Below are 18,323 nucleotides of genomic sequence, written 5' to 3'. Positions count from 1 at the left end.
CTTGACATCTTCCCAAGCTTGTTGGTAGTGTTTCTGAAAACAGAGAGTGCAATACCACAGTCAATCTGAAGAGGGAGCAACTGAGTCAGCATTACTGATGTATATAAAAATAGATAGTTACACTGAACATCAATCTCTCCTTAAGATTTATAAAAGAGTCTGGTTTCATATTGAGCTTGAATTCCAGTAGATTTTTAATGACATTTAGTAAAGCTCTCTCCCAATAACTATTTTTTGAAGAAGGAAACTTAGGAGATTATAAATCATGTAAAATCAGAAAAAAATATATATATTGCTTGGCTTTTACAAGGAAAAAGCAATGATGGATGGCCCACTAAACTAGATCTTATTCTATGTGTATCTATAAGTTTTATGCTGTGCTTTTGGAGAAACCATTCCATTTTTCCTTCCAACAAACATTGAGATGTACAGTATACAGACACGTGCAGACCCACACAGCTACTTATTAACTTAAAGACTAGAAATAAAAGGAATGGGAAGAAAATGCCTTTTGCCAAACTCTCTTTGGGGTATATAATAAAAGGTCTGGTTAGGCAGAGAGCACTCTGAAAAGCAAACGATGTGTGCTGCCTTACATTGCTGATCTGCAGAGCATTGATTTTGGATTGCAGCATCAAGGGAGTGTCAGCCGGCACATTCACATTAGCCTTCTCTTTCTCCCAGGCATCGCGATACAATGGCTGGTAAAAATGAAAAACAATGGAATGGTCGATTAGTGAATAAGTCAATTACCACATAAACGAAATTATACAAGTCATAAAACATACTTGAATACATGGATGATGAATAAAATTATAAGTGAATTTTATAATAAATTAAAACTAACATTGTAAGTAAATTAAAATGTTTAAGTAAGATTAAATCAGTAAATCTAATTTTATATTTAAATAATAAGTAAAATGAAAAGTTCCTTTTGGATGTTCTCTGATATAAACGTAGATTATATGTGGCATAAGCCACTGCACCTGGCCTCATTTGCACTTTTATTTAAAAGGTGCCAATAGTGACTTCAAAAGGAACACATTTACGTGTGATACAACATAATTTGAAATGAGTCAGAAATATGGTAGTAAAATTATCCTTTTCCATTTACTCACATCTAATTATCTGATGGGTAACTCCACCTTGAAGATAGCTCTGATGATCCCCATTGCTAAGCAGGACCTAGATGTTTTTGGTCTGAATAACTGCCATAATGTCTAATATTGGGGTTGTCCCTAGACTTCTCAACCTATTTCAAGCAACGAAGAAGTGGCAATTTTGTGATTATAGCACTAAGTGGTGGGCCTGTATCTCCAAATGTGATCAAAGTGTGTAACAGGGTATGCAGAACATGAAGATGCCCACCACATGTGCATTGACCAAACACTTAGCAAAGCAAATGAGATACAGTGGCTGCTAAGAGATTGACTACACAAAGATCTATCTGGATACATGCGTGTTTCAGATCCTGACGCTGACATGAAGAGTCTGAAGTTCACATTTAAAATTCTTCTTGATTGAGATTTCTTCCATTTGTCTGAAAACATCATCCACCTGGGCTTACCTCACTGATCTGTACAGCATTGATCTTTGCCTGGATTACTTCCGGGGTGTCAACAATGCTGGTAAATTTGAGGGCCTCAGGCTTTATACGATACAACCTTTCATTCAAGAGATTCTGAGCATTCTTCACTCTCATCACTTCCACAGAACCCTCTGGCAACCATCCGATACCCTTCAGCCATTCCAGGTCTGACTTGTACAAGTTCTACATGAAGGATAGGAACACAGAGTGGGGAAGAGTCAAAGTTGCCTATAGGAGTTTGATGCTTGCAAACCACACACCACCTCTATCTAAATCAGTTAGCTGGCTAATCTCATAAAACTCAAGGATCAACATTAAATGTTAATATTGGGTGTTATCTCTATGGCACACATAGGAGAAGTTTAGAGTATTCTGCAAGAATTGGAACAGGGCTCACAAGTGGCACTTGGTGGAATGGCAGCCAGCAATGGCACGTAACTTTGTATGCTTGGATTCGTTTCTACACTCATCACTTGAAGTCTGCCTTTTATGTACCACTGGGAATAACATCAGTTGGATTTTAGGAGGTAAAGAACCTTAGATGTATGCATAATGAGAAAAAAATACATACCTATATCTATATCCACCCTGCCCCCCATCTCTGTCTTTTTCTGTGTCAAGTAAACATGAAATCCAACATTTCCTTATGCTTACATCTACTTCTGAAATATACATCTGATTATGCGAAGGTAATGGCTCAGATCAGCTACAACTGATATTTTCTACCTAATTACATAGAATAAGAGACTGATTTTCATCTTGGTGAATAAGGTCTTGCTACCATAAGGAGGAGGCCTCTTTAAGATAGAAAATGTTTGGGGAAAACTCTGCTACCATGAATTGTACAGAATATGTTAGGTTCTATTAAGATTACCATTTAAATTATGCCTCTGGGGAATGCACTGGGATTAAACACATAAATACACATCTCCCCAGGGTCTGGTGATAATATACGCACATCGCTCTGCAGGTCGTAGGCTTTCTTGGCCTGGATCACATCGTTCTGATCTGGCAGACACGTCCACTGGTGCAGATAATTGCGATAATCAATGTCGCTAACCAGGACCTGGCATTTCTTGGCTTGAACAATTGACATCATGTCCAACGGTGTGTTGTGAATTCCTTTGGACTTCTCATAAGCTTTCTTATATTCTCTCTCACTCTGGATCTTGGCAGCATGTATAGACCACACCAACTTGGGGTCATCTTGTAGGGTACGGAAACCCACGTGGTGGCCCAGTTGCTTACGGTAACCTTCTTTGTATTTGTACTAAAGTAGTGAGAAGTCAGATAAAAAAGACATGTGAAAATAATGTATTAAGAGGGTTTTTCTTTAAATGGTTTCAGAATGTTTTCTCAGCCTTGGTATAAATTGGCTCAACATTGGCTGTCATTATACATTTCAGTTCACTTTAAAGGAGTTAGATAACATGATTTTAGGTAGTTTCAGAGAGGACATGAGTAAATCTGGAGGGAGATGGTATGGTGAACAAGAGTAATAAAAACCATAGCTAACATTTACTAAGTAATTACTTTATGCCAGACACTATTATGACTACTTCAAATGTGTTGGGTAGATCCCTGGGAAACTACTGTGTTTGTCGGTCAAAAATCATTGAATGGCGGCAATTATGATCACAGTTTATTGTCACAATGTCTCTATGAGGTAGATGCTATTATTAACATATATTCCAGATGGGGAAAACAAGGCACAGGTGATAATCTCCATCACCAAGTTTCCCCGACAAGTGCAACATTAGGTCAAATGATCTCCTAAGAGTATTGAAGGAACATCAGGTACAGAGAGGTCACATGTGTGTGGTTTTGGAAACAGATACGAAAAATGCATGTTTCAAGGATGGAAAGCAAGGTTGTGGCTTGAATCAGAAGATAACAACAAAAGTTCTGTGGACAAGAGTTTCCGTCTGATGAGTGTCTTAGGACTAGTGTAAGATGGTTTGTGTTTCTTTCCTATGTTTGGACAACGTAGGCAAGTTTGAACAAAGAGAGAGAAAACTGGGCATAAAGCAGATAACGTGGACCAGCTATGGTTATTAGAGGCAAAAATGAAGAATGAGGAGGAGGAAACAAGTGGCCACATGACAAAAAGCAGAGAAGAACTCAGAGAAAGGGAACAAGGTGACTTAAAGAGTTGGAGCTGGGGCAGGGTGGGCTTGGTAGCATAATTATTTTATTTTATTTTATTTTATTGAGATGCAGTTTCACTCTTGTTGCCCAGGTTGGAGTGCAATGGTGCAATCTCACTGCAACCTCTGCCTCCCGGGTTCAAACGATTCTCCTGCCTCAGCCTCCTGAGTAGCTGGGATTACAGGATTACAGGCTCCTGTCACAAAGCCCAGCTAATCTGTTTGTTTGTTTGTATTTTTAGTAGAGACAAGGTTTCACCATGTTGGCCAGGCTGGTCTCGAACTCCTGACCTCAGATGATCTGCCCGCCTCAGCTTCCCAAAGTGCTGAGATTACAGGCGTGAGCCACCATGCCCGGCTGGTAGCATAATTATTTTGACCACTAGTAAGTTTTAAAATTAGAATTAAATGAACTTCAAAAGATTACTAAGAGTATTCTACATAAGCCTCCAGTATAAAATCTTGCATATAAATGTGATTTCAGTCTTAAGTCTTATGTGAAACTATCATCTGTGATTTATATTTGTGGAGAATGTCAGAAATATTTTAGAGATAAAATGACATTGTATTGGGTCCTGAATTTTCCCAGGAATTTAATACAGACTCTTCATGATGTTTTGTTTCTACTTTGTAACAGCATCAAAGTAAATTTACACATATACCTCATCTATGCTAACTTTAACGTTTTCCATTCCATTTTAGTATTTTGAAATACAGAAAGCTTCTAGCACAGGATGAAATGCAATTATTTACACAGATTTTTTTTTTTAAACACAAAATTCTTGAAAATAGTCTCCCTGCTTGTTTTGTAGAGGAGAAAAACCACAAGAAAAAAGAAGGAAGCGTACCTCACTGGCAATTTCTCTGGAGGCTTTGGCGTGCTTGATTTCAATGGCATCTGCCCTTATGTCATAGCCTTTCTGCTTGGCCTCATTCCAGTCTTTTTGGTAGAGTTTCTGTAGAGGGAAAATATAGGTTTGTTTACAAGAATGGAAAAATAAGCAAATATACTCAAATTTGTCATAATATAAATCATAAGGCATAATGTAATATACTCAGTATAAGAAAAAAGCATTCATTTCTGGGTTCTTCTGGTTGTTGTCCATTTCCTTTGTGGTGTACAGGATACTTCCGGTTAAAATTTCAAAGCTAAACATCAAACTCTATTAATGTTTGAATATTTGCCTCCATCACAATATGGTCTGCATTTGAAAATACCCTACTACAAGTACATGGAACGTAAGGATCAGTGGGGAAGCCAGAGAACCTTTATCAAGGTATCAGGTTAAGATCTGATAAGATTTTTCTCCCCCTAATTTTGCCCTTTGACTTTTCAGAAGTTTCTGCTAAAGGGTTGTGACATAGATCTGACACATAGCCTGCCATTTGGATGTAATTAAAAATGGTCTTTTGCCTTTCTTATGGCCTTGAATGTCAAATGGTAAAGTCCTGGATCAATTTAAAAAACCTAAGAGGATAACAGAGACTGTTAAGAGTGAAGGAGGACACCAAAAGGATTCAGGTGTCCCAACTCCTGCAGTCTAGGCACCCAGTGGTGTATCCAAGCACACATTTAAGAGAGAGGAATTCCATTCATATTGCATTGGGACTGGTAGCTAAAGAGAAAATGTCTAGCACCAACAGCTGCAAACATTGCAAGGTATGTAATTTGTCTGCTGTAACACTCTCCATGAGCGGACAGATATTGCCTACAAAGGCTTCTACACTTCGTGTTCGTGCCACTTACATTGCTGATTTGCAAGGCATTGATGTGGGCCTGCAGCATCTCCGGAGTATCAGAAGGAATGGTGATGTTGGTTTTATCTTTATTCCAGGCTTCTTGATACAGTTTCTGTGGAGAGAAGGGAAATAGGAAATCAATATCTGAAACATTAAGTCTTAGCTAATGTAAGCCTTAGCTAACTACTCAGTCTAGAAAAATGTTTTTACATATGTTTATACTGGCTAATTTTATGTGTCAACTTGGCTGGGGCACAGTACCCAGACATTTAGTCATTTAGGTGTTTCTGTGGAAGTATTGTTAAAATGAAGTTAACATTTAAATCAGTAGATTCCAAGTAAAGCAGACTACCCTTCATGATGTGGGTGAGCCTCATCTAATTAGTTGAAGACCTTGATAGAAAAGACAAACCTCCCCCGTAAAAAGGAATTCTGCCAGCAGATGGCCTTTGGGTTTGAACTGCAACACATCCCTCAGTCTCCAGCCAGTTGGCTTACCCTGCAGACTTGGATTTGCCAGCCTTTATGATCTCAGGAGCCAATTCCTTAAAGTCTGTCTCTTTCTGTGTGTGTGTGTACACACACACACACACACACACACACCCACACCCTATTGGTTCTGTTTCTCTAGAGAATCTGGACTAATACAATGTTCTATTATTATGTAGCATGACACTACATGTCTTAGTATTTAATATGAGGTCAACAGATATTTGTGTTCCTGAGTTGCCATGGAGTGACATTTTCATTGCAGTACTTCACAGTGTGTATGTGTGGTAGAAGAAAGGCCTGTTGGTGTTGGTCAGAGTTCTATTTTCAGTGTGTCTTCACTAGTGAAGACATTTTTAGAGTTGCTCCTCTCACCAAAATTCTTTGAAGAAGTCCAGTCTATGGACTCGGTTTGGGTGGTGTCATTGGAAAACAGAATCCAGAACCAGGAAAGCTTGATAGTAGGATGGTTCTTACCTCACTTATTTGCAGAGAATTGGCTTTTGCCAGGACAACTTCGGGAGTGTCAACAATGCTGGTGAATGACAAAGCTTCTGGTCGTGTCCTATAGAGTCTTTCATTCAGGAGGTCTTGAGCAACCTTCACTCTGTTCATTTCCACCGAGCCTTCTGGCATCCAGCCGATGCCACGCAACCACTCCAGGTCTGCCTTATACACACTCTATAAAGAAGATGTCAGACAGAAATACCATTTCTGACCAACATGGTGAAAACCCACCTATACAAAAAATAAAAAATTATCCGGGCATGGTGGCGCATGCCTGTAATCCCAGCTACTTGGGAGGCTGAGGCAGGAGAATCGTTTGAACCTAGGAGGCAGAGGTTGCAGTGAGCCGAGATCGTGCCATTGCACTCCAGCCTGGGCAACAAGAGCGAAACTCCATCTCAAAAAAAAAAATAAAATAAATAAAAAAAATAAAAAAATTTAAGTGTTAGACATACCAATCCTTAGCTGAAAAATAAAGCACATGGGGTTGAAGGGATGATAAATGCAGGAGACTGTACTTCCAAAAAAGTAAGACCTGAGATCTCACATGATTCAGGGTTTTTAATATTGATGACAGAAGTAATTTGTAAAAACATAATTATTTATACTAGCCATGAATTATATATAGTAATAATGCTGAATTCCATATAATTATTTGATATTTCAAAAAATTTTATAATTGAAAATTTTAAAGAAAAATTTTGCTGAATTGGATTCCATTTTAATCCTGTGATATTGACCCAAGGAAATACTGTTTAGTGTTTTGGAGCTAGCATAACAGCAGTAATTATTTTAAAAGCATTCAAATGATTTATATTTGTCTGAAATATATTTTCATTGCCAGAAGTTACAAATGACATGGAAAAAAAAGTCTGGAATCTAGGCTGGGGAAAAAAGGACATGACCTCACTAAGGCTCATCTCTGTTTTTGCTTCCCGCCACATAACTACTAAAGATGGATTTTATATTAAACAATATGAATGGTACCCCCCCAGCCCCACCCCCGGGTTTGTGCAGTGCACACCCCAGGGGGCTGTCCACAGAGGCACTGACTGGACAATGAACAAATCTACGTCTTCCCCTTCCCCCTTTCCCAAAATTCATGCTACGTACATCACTCTGCAGGTCATAGGCCTTCTTTGCTTGGATAATGTCATTTTGATCGGGCATGCATGTCCAGTGATGCAGATAATTGCGATAATCAATGTCACTGACCAAAGTCTGACATTTCTTGGCCAGCAAGATGCCTAACATGTCCACTGGGCTAGAGAACTTGGTCTTCCACTTCTGGAATTCCTTCTTGTACTCCCTTTCACTTTGAATTTTTCCTGCATGTATGGCACACATAATCTTGGGATCATCTTCAATGCTCTGGGCTCCAATGTGGTGGCCTTTCTGTTTCTCATAGGCTTCCTTGTATTTGTACTAAAATGCCAGAAATACAGATGCAGACATCCAGTTTTAAAACCATGCTCATGCTGACAATTACAGACAACATGAAATGGACAAGAATTTTATTTTACAAATATTTTGGCATTTCTGAACTATTATATTTAAAAGCAATGTTTTATACTGTTATAAAAATAATTGTAATCATGTATCTTCATTGGTGAAAGCATTCCCTGTAGCAACTCTAACTATAATGCCAAAATGTATTTTTATTCTCTGTAACAACAAAGGGAACGGTCTTGGGAGGTAGGAAGTAGGACAGGAAGGTACATGTGGAAATAACTACAGAGTGTGGTCCACCAACCACCCTCTGGGTTGTTCAGCACAATGGAGACCACAGAGGGTTAGATGGAAGGTACTCACGTCACTGGCAATGTCCCTGGAGGCCTTGGCACTTTTGATGGAAATAGCATCTGCTCTCAGATCATAGTCCTTCATCTTTGATTCATCCCATCCCTTGGTGTAAAGTTTCTAGGGAAGGGATAATAGACGACAGAAAATAAGAGTGTTTGAGGAAGGTAATAGGCCAGTTCCAGAAAGGAAATTGTTATGGTGGAAAAAGCATTTTAATTACTCTTAGAAAGGTTTAAGCAACAATCAGGAAATCTCTTACTTGGCTGATATTGGCAGAATTACTCTTGGCCAGCAGGATTTCCGGGGTGTCTGGCATCACGTGGATGGAGGTTTTGTCAGCATCCCAAGCTTCTGTGTATAAATGCTACAGGGCAGGGCGGGGTGGGGCATGGGGAGAGGGAGTATAAGACCTTTTGTTAAAGCCAATAACATCATTACAGTTGTTAGCAAATTTAACTCACATTTAACTGTATGATAGCTCCTTCTAATGCTTGTGGGAGGTGAGGGAAGTAAAAAGGTCATGGGGAAAGTAAAACATAGCAATATTTAAATAGCTGTACAGTGGTTTCATAATTAATATGATGCAATATAATGGTTACTATTAGTAATTCTTTTCATCCAATGAATCACAAGCTTATTCGGACATCCAAAGATGGATCTCGGTTATAGAACTATGAGACAGTAGAAATCCCTAGACTTCAGAGTCAATCCCAAGTGTAAACCCAACTCTACTGTTTCCAAGCTGTGTGATCTGGAGAAAGGTACATAACTCCTCACATTCCTCATTTCTGAGAGGGGGAGAATCTTTCTTTTTTATTGAGTATTTTTTGAAGATGATCCATAACATATATAAAATGCCCAAGTCACAGCAGATACTCAACGATGTTTTGGTGATTCCTATTGGTGTTATCATCATGGTTGCTGTTGATGGATATAAAAGAGTTTCTGGAGTTGTATACCCCAGACTCTGGAGTTTGCTGTCTGAAACCACTTTCATATTTGTACTGAGCACTCAATTGTACTAGCCTAATGATTGGAAGGTTTCCAGGCAGGTGTTGCAGAATTCAAGTTCAAGTCAATCTAAAATATGCATATTAAAGGGCTGACGCATTGGATAAAAATAGATTGATGAAACTTTGGATGAAACAAATGATCATCTATCTTGTGTAATAAAACTGAAAGCAGAAATAGCAGCTAGCTTTCAAAAGTGGATTTCCATAACCTAATGTGGAGGAGCAACCCAAGCAACCAGTTTGAATGTATACCAGCATTGCTATGAAACGCTATGTGTTTCCCAGCCTCAGAATGAAATGTAAATGGCTTATATTCCTTACCAGATGGCTAAAGACACGTAAGTGGCCTGAGTCTGCTCTGCCTAGGAGAATGTGTAATGAAGGGTAATGCATTTGTGATGTTTCCAGGTCACTGCTCAGAAGGGTGACTGTATCACTCCAGGGAAATCATTCCAGGCTCTGTTCCCACATGCACACAGAGAATTAGGGGGCAGGGTATTGAGAAGAGCACACAGGGTCACCTTTAATTCAAGCAGATGCTCTGTTAAAGGCCTGCATGAGAATTAAGCCTATGACACCTCCTTTCTCAGGGAACCCTTAGGGAATTTCCTACTTTATGAGCCAAATCTGTGGAAGGTATGATTCTGGCAACAGGAAACAGCTAGAGACTCACCTTGCTCATTGTCAGGGCATTATTCTTTGCGAGGACAATTTCCGGAGTGTCTGTGATGCATGTGAATTTGAGCTGGTCTCTAGGCTGGCGATACTTCCTGTCACTCAGGATTTCTCCAGCTCTCTTCACCTTCTCGACCTCTACAGAGCCAATGGGAACCCATCCTATTCCTCTCAGCCACTCAAGGTCAGATTTGTAAATAGCCTGAAAATGAAATAATGTCAAATATTTATAGATGTCACCTAGACAGCCTGGTACCTGATCTTAACATACATAGATAATGTATAAGTCTGAATCTTATTTACGTAAATTTCTGGGAAGACCCACAGGATTGCTTTACTTTGGTTTAGAATGGCTAGTTAAATGCCTGGCTCCTGAAGGTAGCCAATATTTACTGTTTTAAAGACTCACAGAAATCTCTTTAATGCTATTCATTTTCAGTGATACAAAACCACCTTAAGAAATTACTGCCTGCCTCTTGAAGCAAAGTGTTTCTTCTCTGATTTGATGGCCCTTATGGAAACCATAAGGATTTCTTATGGAAACCATACTGGGTTGCAATACAGTTGGCTCCTGTGTTGTTGGGCAGTGGCTTTCACAGCTCGTCTTGGTATATAGAGAAGAAATGAGCATTACTGGTTGACCACATGTTGCATTAATGTGTTTTTTGGGGGATAAAAAGACATCTTTTTTCATATGTTTCTATGTACACGCTTCCAAGTCAAAGAGTACATCTCTTTTTACTCATATTTATCTTATCCTCCATCCTCTTTCTTGTCTTAGAATTCAAGTAAACAAATACATTTTTTTCTTTCATTTTCTTCTTTGAATATAAACAATTGGTTGAAGGGAAATTTTCTTGTAAGGAAAGGTAACAATTCTTTTGTTTTATGGCTTTTGGGGAATCTCTCTTTTTTTAAACTGTCACTGCTTTTATCATTCTTCCAAAAGTGCTTGATTTAATCAGAGCTTGATTAAAACAAGGAACTACCATATCAATGAGGTAATATTTGACTCTCCAAAGGACTCTATTGGCCAACGACAGAAGTGTCTAACATATTTCTAGGGAGCTATTGTTCTCAAGTTTCTTAGACAAATTGTCTTAATAGGTATAATTCATTTTTAAACTTCCTTTCAGAAGTTACAATAGATAATTCCTATAAGTTAAATAGACACAAAATTATAATGCAATTGATTCATTTGGAAAATTAGGTTGTTTAGAACAGGAATTCTTAACTTGGCATCAGTGAACTTGGATAGAAAAAATATGTAACATCCTCTCATTTTCATTAACCTCTAACTGAAATATAGCCTTTCATTCCATTATAAGTATTACATTATAGTAGTATTCACACTATACCTGACTTTGTCAGCTTTAGAAATCTCAAATCTTTTTATATCCTATTATAGTTTGATATAGTTTGGCTCTGCATCTTCATCCAGATCTCATGATGAATTGTAATCCTGGATGTTGGAGGAGGAGCCTGGCGGTAGGTGATTGGATCATGGAGGGGGACTTCCCCCTTGGATAGTGAATTCTCATGAGATCTGGGTGTTTAAAAGTGTGTAGCACTTCCCCCTTTGCTCTCTCTCCTGTTCCGCCATGTGAAGATGTGCTTGCTTCCCCTTCACCTTCCATCATGATTGTAAGTTTCCTGAGGCCTCTCCAGCCATGCTCCGGTACAGTCCATGGAACTGTGAGTCAATTAAATCTCTTTTCTTCATAAATTACCCAGTCTCAGGTAGTTCTTTCTAGCAATGTGAGAACAGACTAATACAAGTTGTTGCTGATGTCTTAAAGTATTTATGCTCATCACTTCTTTGAAATTAGTTATTATAGTCACTGCTATAACTTTTTACTTAATGTGTTAATGAAAAGCACATTACAGGTTTGGTTTCATACTTTGATAATGATATTTCAATATGATTGGTTTATTTTGAAATTAAACACATATTTTATTTTGTGCATTTCAGAACATTATCCTAAAGAGGTGTCTGTAGGTTTCACCAGACTGGAAAGATTCCATGGGCAAAAGAGTTAGAATGCTTTTCTAAACCATTACTGAAGAATATTAGGGGCACTCACATCACTCTGCAGGTCATAGGCCTTCCGAGCCTGAATGACATCGTTCTGATCAGGCAGGCAGAGCCATTCATGCAGGGGATGCCTGTAGTCTACGTCGCTTACAAGGATCTGACACTTCTTGGCCGTCACCATCCCCAGCATGTCCACTGGGCTGCTGAACTTGGTCTTCCACTTCTCAAAGTCCTTCTTGTACTCCCTGTCACTCTGGATCTTGGCCGCGTGGATGGACCACATCATCTTCGGGTCATCCTCAATGTTCCGGGCCCCAATGTGGTGGCCAAGCTGTTTGCGGTAGCCTTCCTTGTACTTGTACTAAAGAAAAGAGATAAGAGTATAATGACAAGAACATCTTACATAATCATGTTTCATAGGTTCACACACATATTGTTTCTTTTTCTTTTCCCCATCACTATTGTGAAGGAGAAAGGTGAATATCATCAACCCTATTTTTAAAAGTCAAAACCTGAACCTAGCAGGGGTTTAGTGATTTGCACAGTCACACCACAAGCAGGTGGCAGCATGAGCCTAGAATGAAGAGCTTCTTGTTCCTAATATTTTTCCTCCTCATTATACCACACTGCTTAGTTTACCTTTGATTCCTTAACAGTTAGAGGTAAATATATTGTACAATCTAATAGAGCATCTACTTAAAGACATAGTTATTTTCCCAAAACTGTTTGACATTAAGAAAATTTTACAATAGTTCCCTTATTAGAACTTATAATAGACTTCTCAGTCAAGGATATGTGTTACATTTAGATAGAGTTTATGTGTCACCAGGAAATGACTCTTATTAGCCTATCAACACCACTGAGCTTTCACTATGAGTCAGCTTTTCTACCTTTAAGATTCAAGAATAACACATTATGGTCCATTTCACCATGAGACGATTATGGTGTAGGCTTCTCCAGCTTAACAGCAAGAAAAGTTTTGATAATAGGGCGTGTGTCCTTAACCTTGGCAAAATAAACTTCTAAATTGATTGAGATCTGTTTCAGATACTTTTTAGTTTACAGAAGGAATGAAGCATATGTCTAAGGCATGAGGCCCTTGCAGAAGAGGGAAAGTCTAAATTTGAGTCCTAAGAAGGCTTGTTACGGAATGAGGACACTGGGCACCCTTAGGAGGTGTTTTGCATGTGAAGAAAAGTAGAGAAGAGGCGAGAGCATGCTGAGAAAAAGCTTTGCTTACTTCGCCACCTTTTCTTGTGTCCAGTGAGGGACATCTCACCAATTAGGAGTTACAAAGGACAAAACAAATCTCTAAAACGTATCCATCTATAGTTTTCTTTTAATGCCAGAATAAATAAATAGAAGTAGTAAGGAAGAGTTTACATGTATATTGGCTGTTTCCCACATGTTATTTAAAGGGAATAAATTAATCCCTTTAATTTCACAAACATCTAGGTCAACTGCTGTTCAATTTTCTATGTATTTTTTGGGGTTTTTTTTTTTTTGTTTTTTTTTTAAGATGCAGTGTTCAATTTCTGAGGCTCAAAATATGAACCCATTTTGGTGTCCATCAAACGCTTTTTTTAAAATAGTGTGTCTCTATTTTTGATTGATTGACAGGTATAATGGGTCTAGAATTTTGTGCTTTTCTTTCTTTTTTTCCATTTACAATTTTGTATAGGGAAAAAATCACCAAAGGGAATTGAGACCTGTAGGGGTAACTAAATTTCTGGCAAGAAAAATTCTGAAAGCTTCTATTTGTCAATATCTTTGAGTAAGAAATGGCTTTTCCAAAAACATCCACTTACATCGCTAGCAATCTCTCTTGAAGCCTTGGCTGCTTGGATTGGAATGGCATCCAGACGCAAGTCACAGCCTTCCTTCTTGGACTCTTCCAAAGCAAGTTTATAGAGTTTCTGTAGAAAAGAAAGTCATTATTCATTACTCCTTCCATAAAAAGTGAAGCTGTTTATTATTACATTTTCTTTGTCCTCGTTTAAACTACAGAAATAATCCAGAAAGTCAATTATTAGGGTGCGTTTATAGATAGCTTTGCCTCATGGGTGCTTAGGATTTTTAAGACATATGTTCCAAACATTGGGATTTATTGACTTATAAATTTCAACCAAAAAATGGGGGGGGGGGAATCAACATTTGGTTGGCAAAATTTTATTTGCCAAACAAGCAGATGTAAAAAAAAAAAAAAGAAAGAAAGAAAAAATTATTTATTGGCCAGGCGTGGTGGCTCAAGCCTATAATCCCAGCACTTTGGGAAGCTGAGGTGGGTGGATCACTTGAGGTCATGAGTTTGAGAAAAGACCAGCCTGGCCAACATGGTGAAACCCCGTCTCCACTCAAAATACAAAAATCAGCTGGGCATGGTAGCGTGCACCTGTAGTCCCAGCTACTCGGGAGGCTGAGACAGGAGAATCACTTGAACCCAGGAGGCGGAGGTTGCAGTGAGCCGAAATTGTGGCACTGCACTCCAGCCAGGGTGACAGGATGAAACTATATCTCAAACAAAACAAAACAAAACAAAACACACTATTTATTATTGTCATCATAATATAAAAGACAGGCCATCTTAATACAAAAGAAGGATAAAAAATAAGGACAATATTTTAAAATGTAATCTATTTAGTTTTATGAAAAACTCAACACATTGTGCTTATTTTTTCTTATTTTGCTGTGGACTATTATCTCAGACAATGATGCATCTATGGACCCAGGATTTCAGGATCATTGCCCTTATGAAAATGTTGGTTCTGGCAGAAATGCCTGGAAAAATGTTAACATCAAATGATTATCAGAGCGTACTGGAGCAGCAAAAGAATATGCGGCTTACTAACTCACCAGATTCAAACCTAGTCCTTGCCTACTTGCTAGCTGCTGAATAAAATAATGACTTGATATCCACATTGACCTGCAGGGGAAGGTTTTAAAAAGTATAATTCCCATGGGGATATTTATTCATAATCATTCAATTACTGATAACCCGTTAATAAAATGGTAGCCTACTTTGTGGACCACCACATAGCTCAAAACTGAATCAAGTGAGAACTATCTCTTCTACTGAAAATGGTAGTTCAGAGTATGTGTAATAAATTAGTCAAAACATTTTCCTAAGAAAACAGCTACAATGGTTCATGTTTTGCCTTTCTGTTCATTACAAGATCAACAGTTTACTTACATCACTGTAGTTTATTCGGTTGAGTTTGGCTAACATGATTTCTGGTGTATCGGGCATGACATGAATAGTTTTCTTGTCATTGTCCCAGGCTTCAGTATATAAGCGCTACAAAAAAAGAGAGAGAGAGAGAGAAATTATTTTGGTGTTCACAGATATTATTCTTTTGATTATGTGCCATTCATCTCTCTTGTATACAAGGTAGAAATAAAATTATTACAGCTGCATAAATTCCCTACCTTTGTTTCTTATTAAAATTATTTCAAGAATCTAACTGTTAAAGGACTTATCAGTTATGAAAAGTATAATTGGATTGAAGTATTCAAAATAATTTCTAGGAAGGAGTTATTGCACACAGTATTTTTTTAACAACCTACTAATCCAATCAGAAGCACACAGTACTTTAGGTCGGGTGCGGTGGCTCACACCTGTAATCCCAGCACTTTGGGAGGCAGAGGCGGGTGGATCACCTGAGGTCAGGAGTTTGAGACCAGCCTTCAACATGGTGAAACCCCGTCTCTACTGAAAAGACAAAAATTAGCTGGGCATGGTGGCAGGCTCCTGTAATCCCAGCTACTCAGGAGCCTGAGGCAAGAGAATTGCTTGAACCCAGGAGGTGGAGGTTGCAGTGAGCCAAGATCGCGCCATTGCACTCCAGCCTGGGCGACAAGAATGAAACTTTGTCACAAAGAAAAAAAAAAAAAAGAAAAAAGCACACAGTACTTTTAACAATGGTTTAATATTTTGAAGTATCACTAAGTAACTATGGTATTATAGTGGAAAAATCATTTAAGAAGGTATCGTGATTCTTATTATCTTTAAAATGCAATAATACGTCAGAATTTTAAAATTGTTCCGTGGTAACTTTTGATACCTAACAGTGAGGATTGAAGACTCACCTTATTCATGTTCAAAGCATTGTTTTTTGCCAGCACCTGCTCCGGAGAGTCTGTTATACTGGTAAATTTCAGCGTTTCTGGACGCTGACGGTAGATAGTATCACTAAGTAATTCTCCAGCTCTCTTGGCCCTAACAACTTCCAAGGAATCAATAGGAACCCAGCCAATGCCTTTCATCCATTCAAGGTCTGACTTATACAAATTCTGCAGATCAACAGATAACCAACACATTTATTAGTGTTTCAGATTCATAGTTACAAAATGGGTTATCCTAGAGAAACACAAAAGTGCTGATGAATAGTTAAGGTTCCCAGCATAGTAATTCACTCACTCACACACATTATTGAATCATAAGCATATTTTTTTCTGAGCATTTTTTTGATACAGAGGAGTATACCAAGAATGATCAAAGATCTTCTTTTAAAGTAAAAGACATCGTCCTGCCTATGAGAGTATTACAAGATTTTACACAAAAGCATGCTTTTTTAGCCTGGAAAATGTACTCTAATAGTTCCAAATAAAACCACATACTCAGACTGCAGTCAAAAAATTCTCACTGTTATTTCCATCTTCAAAAATCACAAAACTTCAAGTGTATAAAGGAAATGTGATGTTGTAGAGATATGTTTGGCATTTCCCTAATTATTCATTTTATTTTATTCTCAATAGATATGCTGAATGTTGATAAGTATTAGAGGACTGGTTTTGATAAACACAAGAAATAGAATTTCCCCATCAGTAAGTGTAAAATGTAAATTAAAGTAATTTAGCATAATATGCTTTCCCTCTCACTATCTCCATACTACCGTCTGCCAACAAACACACACATTTTTTTTACTTCCTTAGCCAAAAGTTTGCAGTGATATATTTTTAAGGGTTAAGTTTCATCTGATTCAGACAAAGGAAGCCTGAATCCCTAGGAAGATTTATACCTGTTTAGAATTGATAATATTTACTTTATTTCCTCTCCTGCAGAGAACTTTTGGAGGAGAAAACAAATTGTAGTACCTCCATTGGGAAACTCCTTTCAGACATTTAATTGTAAATTGTTTGAAATATACAAACAAATTGCAGTTCATCGGCACTAGTCAGAACCCACAGACACGTTTGGATCCACTTTTAACAAGCAGAGCTAACATCAAGGAAACTCACATCACTCTGGAGGTCATAGGCTTTCCGTGCATGAATGATGTCATTCTGGTCGGGCAGGCAGATCCATTCATGCAGAGGATGTTTATAGTCCACATCGCTGACCAAGGTCTGACACTTCTTGGCCAAAACGATACCAAGCATGTCCACTGGGCTGCTGAACCTTGTCTTGTATTTCTCAAAATCTTTCTTGTACTCACGGTCACTCTGCACTTTGGCAATGTGGAGGGACCACATTATCTTGGGGTCATCATGTACTGCTCGGGCGCCGATGTGGTGACCCAACTGTTTACGATATGCTTCTTTGTATTTGTACTGAAAGAGAGAATCCAATAAAGAAGAAGGAAGCACAAAGGGCTATTCCCTGTTGTTCTTTCTATGAAATCTTTAAGGCAACAGAGGAGTTTCACTGGTCATGCCGCTGTAATGCTACATACTGGACTGTTGTGCTCATTGGCACATCTCCACAGAATAACCCCACAGTAGTTCCTTTATATATGCTAGAGAATCATATGTTGGCAAAAAATGATAAAAAGTGAATACTGAAGAGTCCAATTACAGTAATAAACCATGACAGTGTCTCAGAAATCCATCATGTCAGTGAGCCTATTTAAGAACACACCGGGGGCGTATGTTTACATGGATCATTAAAAATTTCTAGCATAGTCTGAGAAATAATTTCCTCTTCACAAATGATTTAGGAGGGATAGTTTTAAAATGGACAATTTCTGTTATTTAATAGGTAGAGAGTTTAAGTTTTATAAGATGAAAATTCTGGAAATCTGTCGTATAACAATATGAATATACTGAACCCCACCAAACAGTATACTTGAAAATGGGTAAGATGGTAAATTATATATACATATATAAAATATATACAAATATATATACATATATAAATAAATATATTTAACCAGAATTTAAAAATTTTAAAACCTATAAAAATGAACAATTTTACTAGTCTTGGATTAATTTTTAAGATGTCCAGGGATCTGATGTTTTCATTTTTAGGGTAAAGAAATATTGGTTCTGTGCACCGCATAGAAAGAAGACTTTGTCCTTCTATGTTCTTTTTCAAGTGATGGGGCAAA

General features: G+C 38.0%; 1 protein-coding gene across 1 annotated transcript in view; it reads right to left on the bottom strand.

The window, feature by feature from the left end:
• Positions 1–18,323, bottom strand: part of NEB (nebulin) — a 236,581-nt gene that overhangs the window by 99,408 nt on the left and 118,850 nt on the right. The window contains 9 exon segments of the mRNA XM_017866068.1: positions 7,585–7,896; positions 8,284–8,391; positions 8,534–8,638; positions 9,961–10,164; positions 12,047–12,358; positions 13,806–13,913; positions 15,188–15,292; positions 16,084–16,287; positions 17,236–17,547. Of these exon segments, the coding sequence (XP_017721557.1) occupies positions 7,585–7,896; positions 8,284–8,391; positions 8,534–8,638; positions 9,961–10,164; positions 12,047–12,358; positions 13,806–13,913; positions 15,188–15,292; positions 16,084–16,287; positions 17,236–17,547 (1,770 nt within the window).

Source organism: Rhinopithecus bieti, unplaced genomic scaffold (assembly GCF_001698545.2).
Source record: "Rhinopithecus bieti isolate Rb0 unplaced genomic scaffold, ASM169854v2 scaffold_81617, whole genome shotgun sequence".
NCBI classification, from domain to species: domain Eukaryota; kingdom Metazoa; phylum Chordata; class Mammalia; order Primates; family Cercopithecidae; genus Rhinopithecus; species Rhinopithecus bieti.
This window is presented reverse-complemented; position numbering and strand designations above follow the sequence as displayed.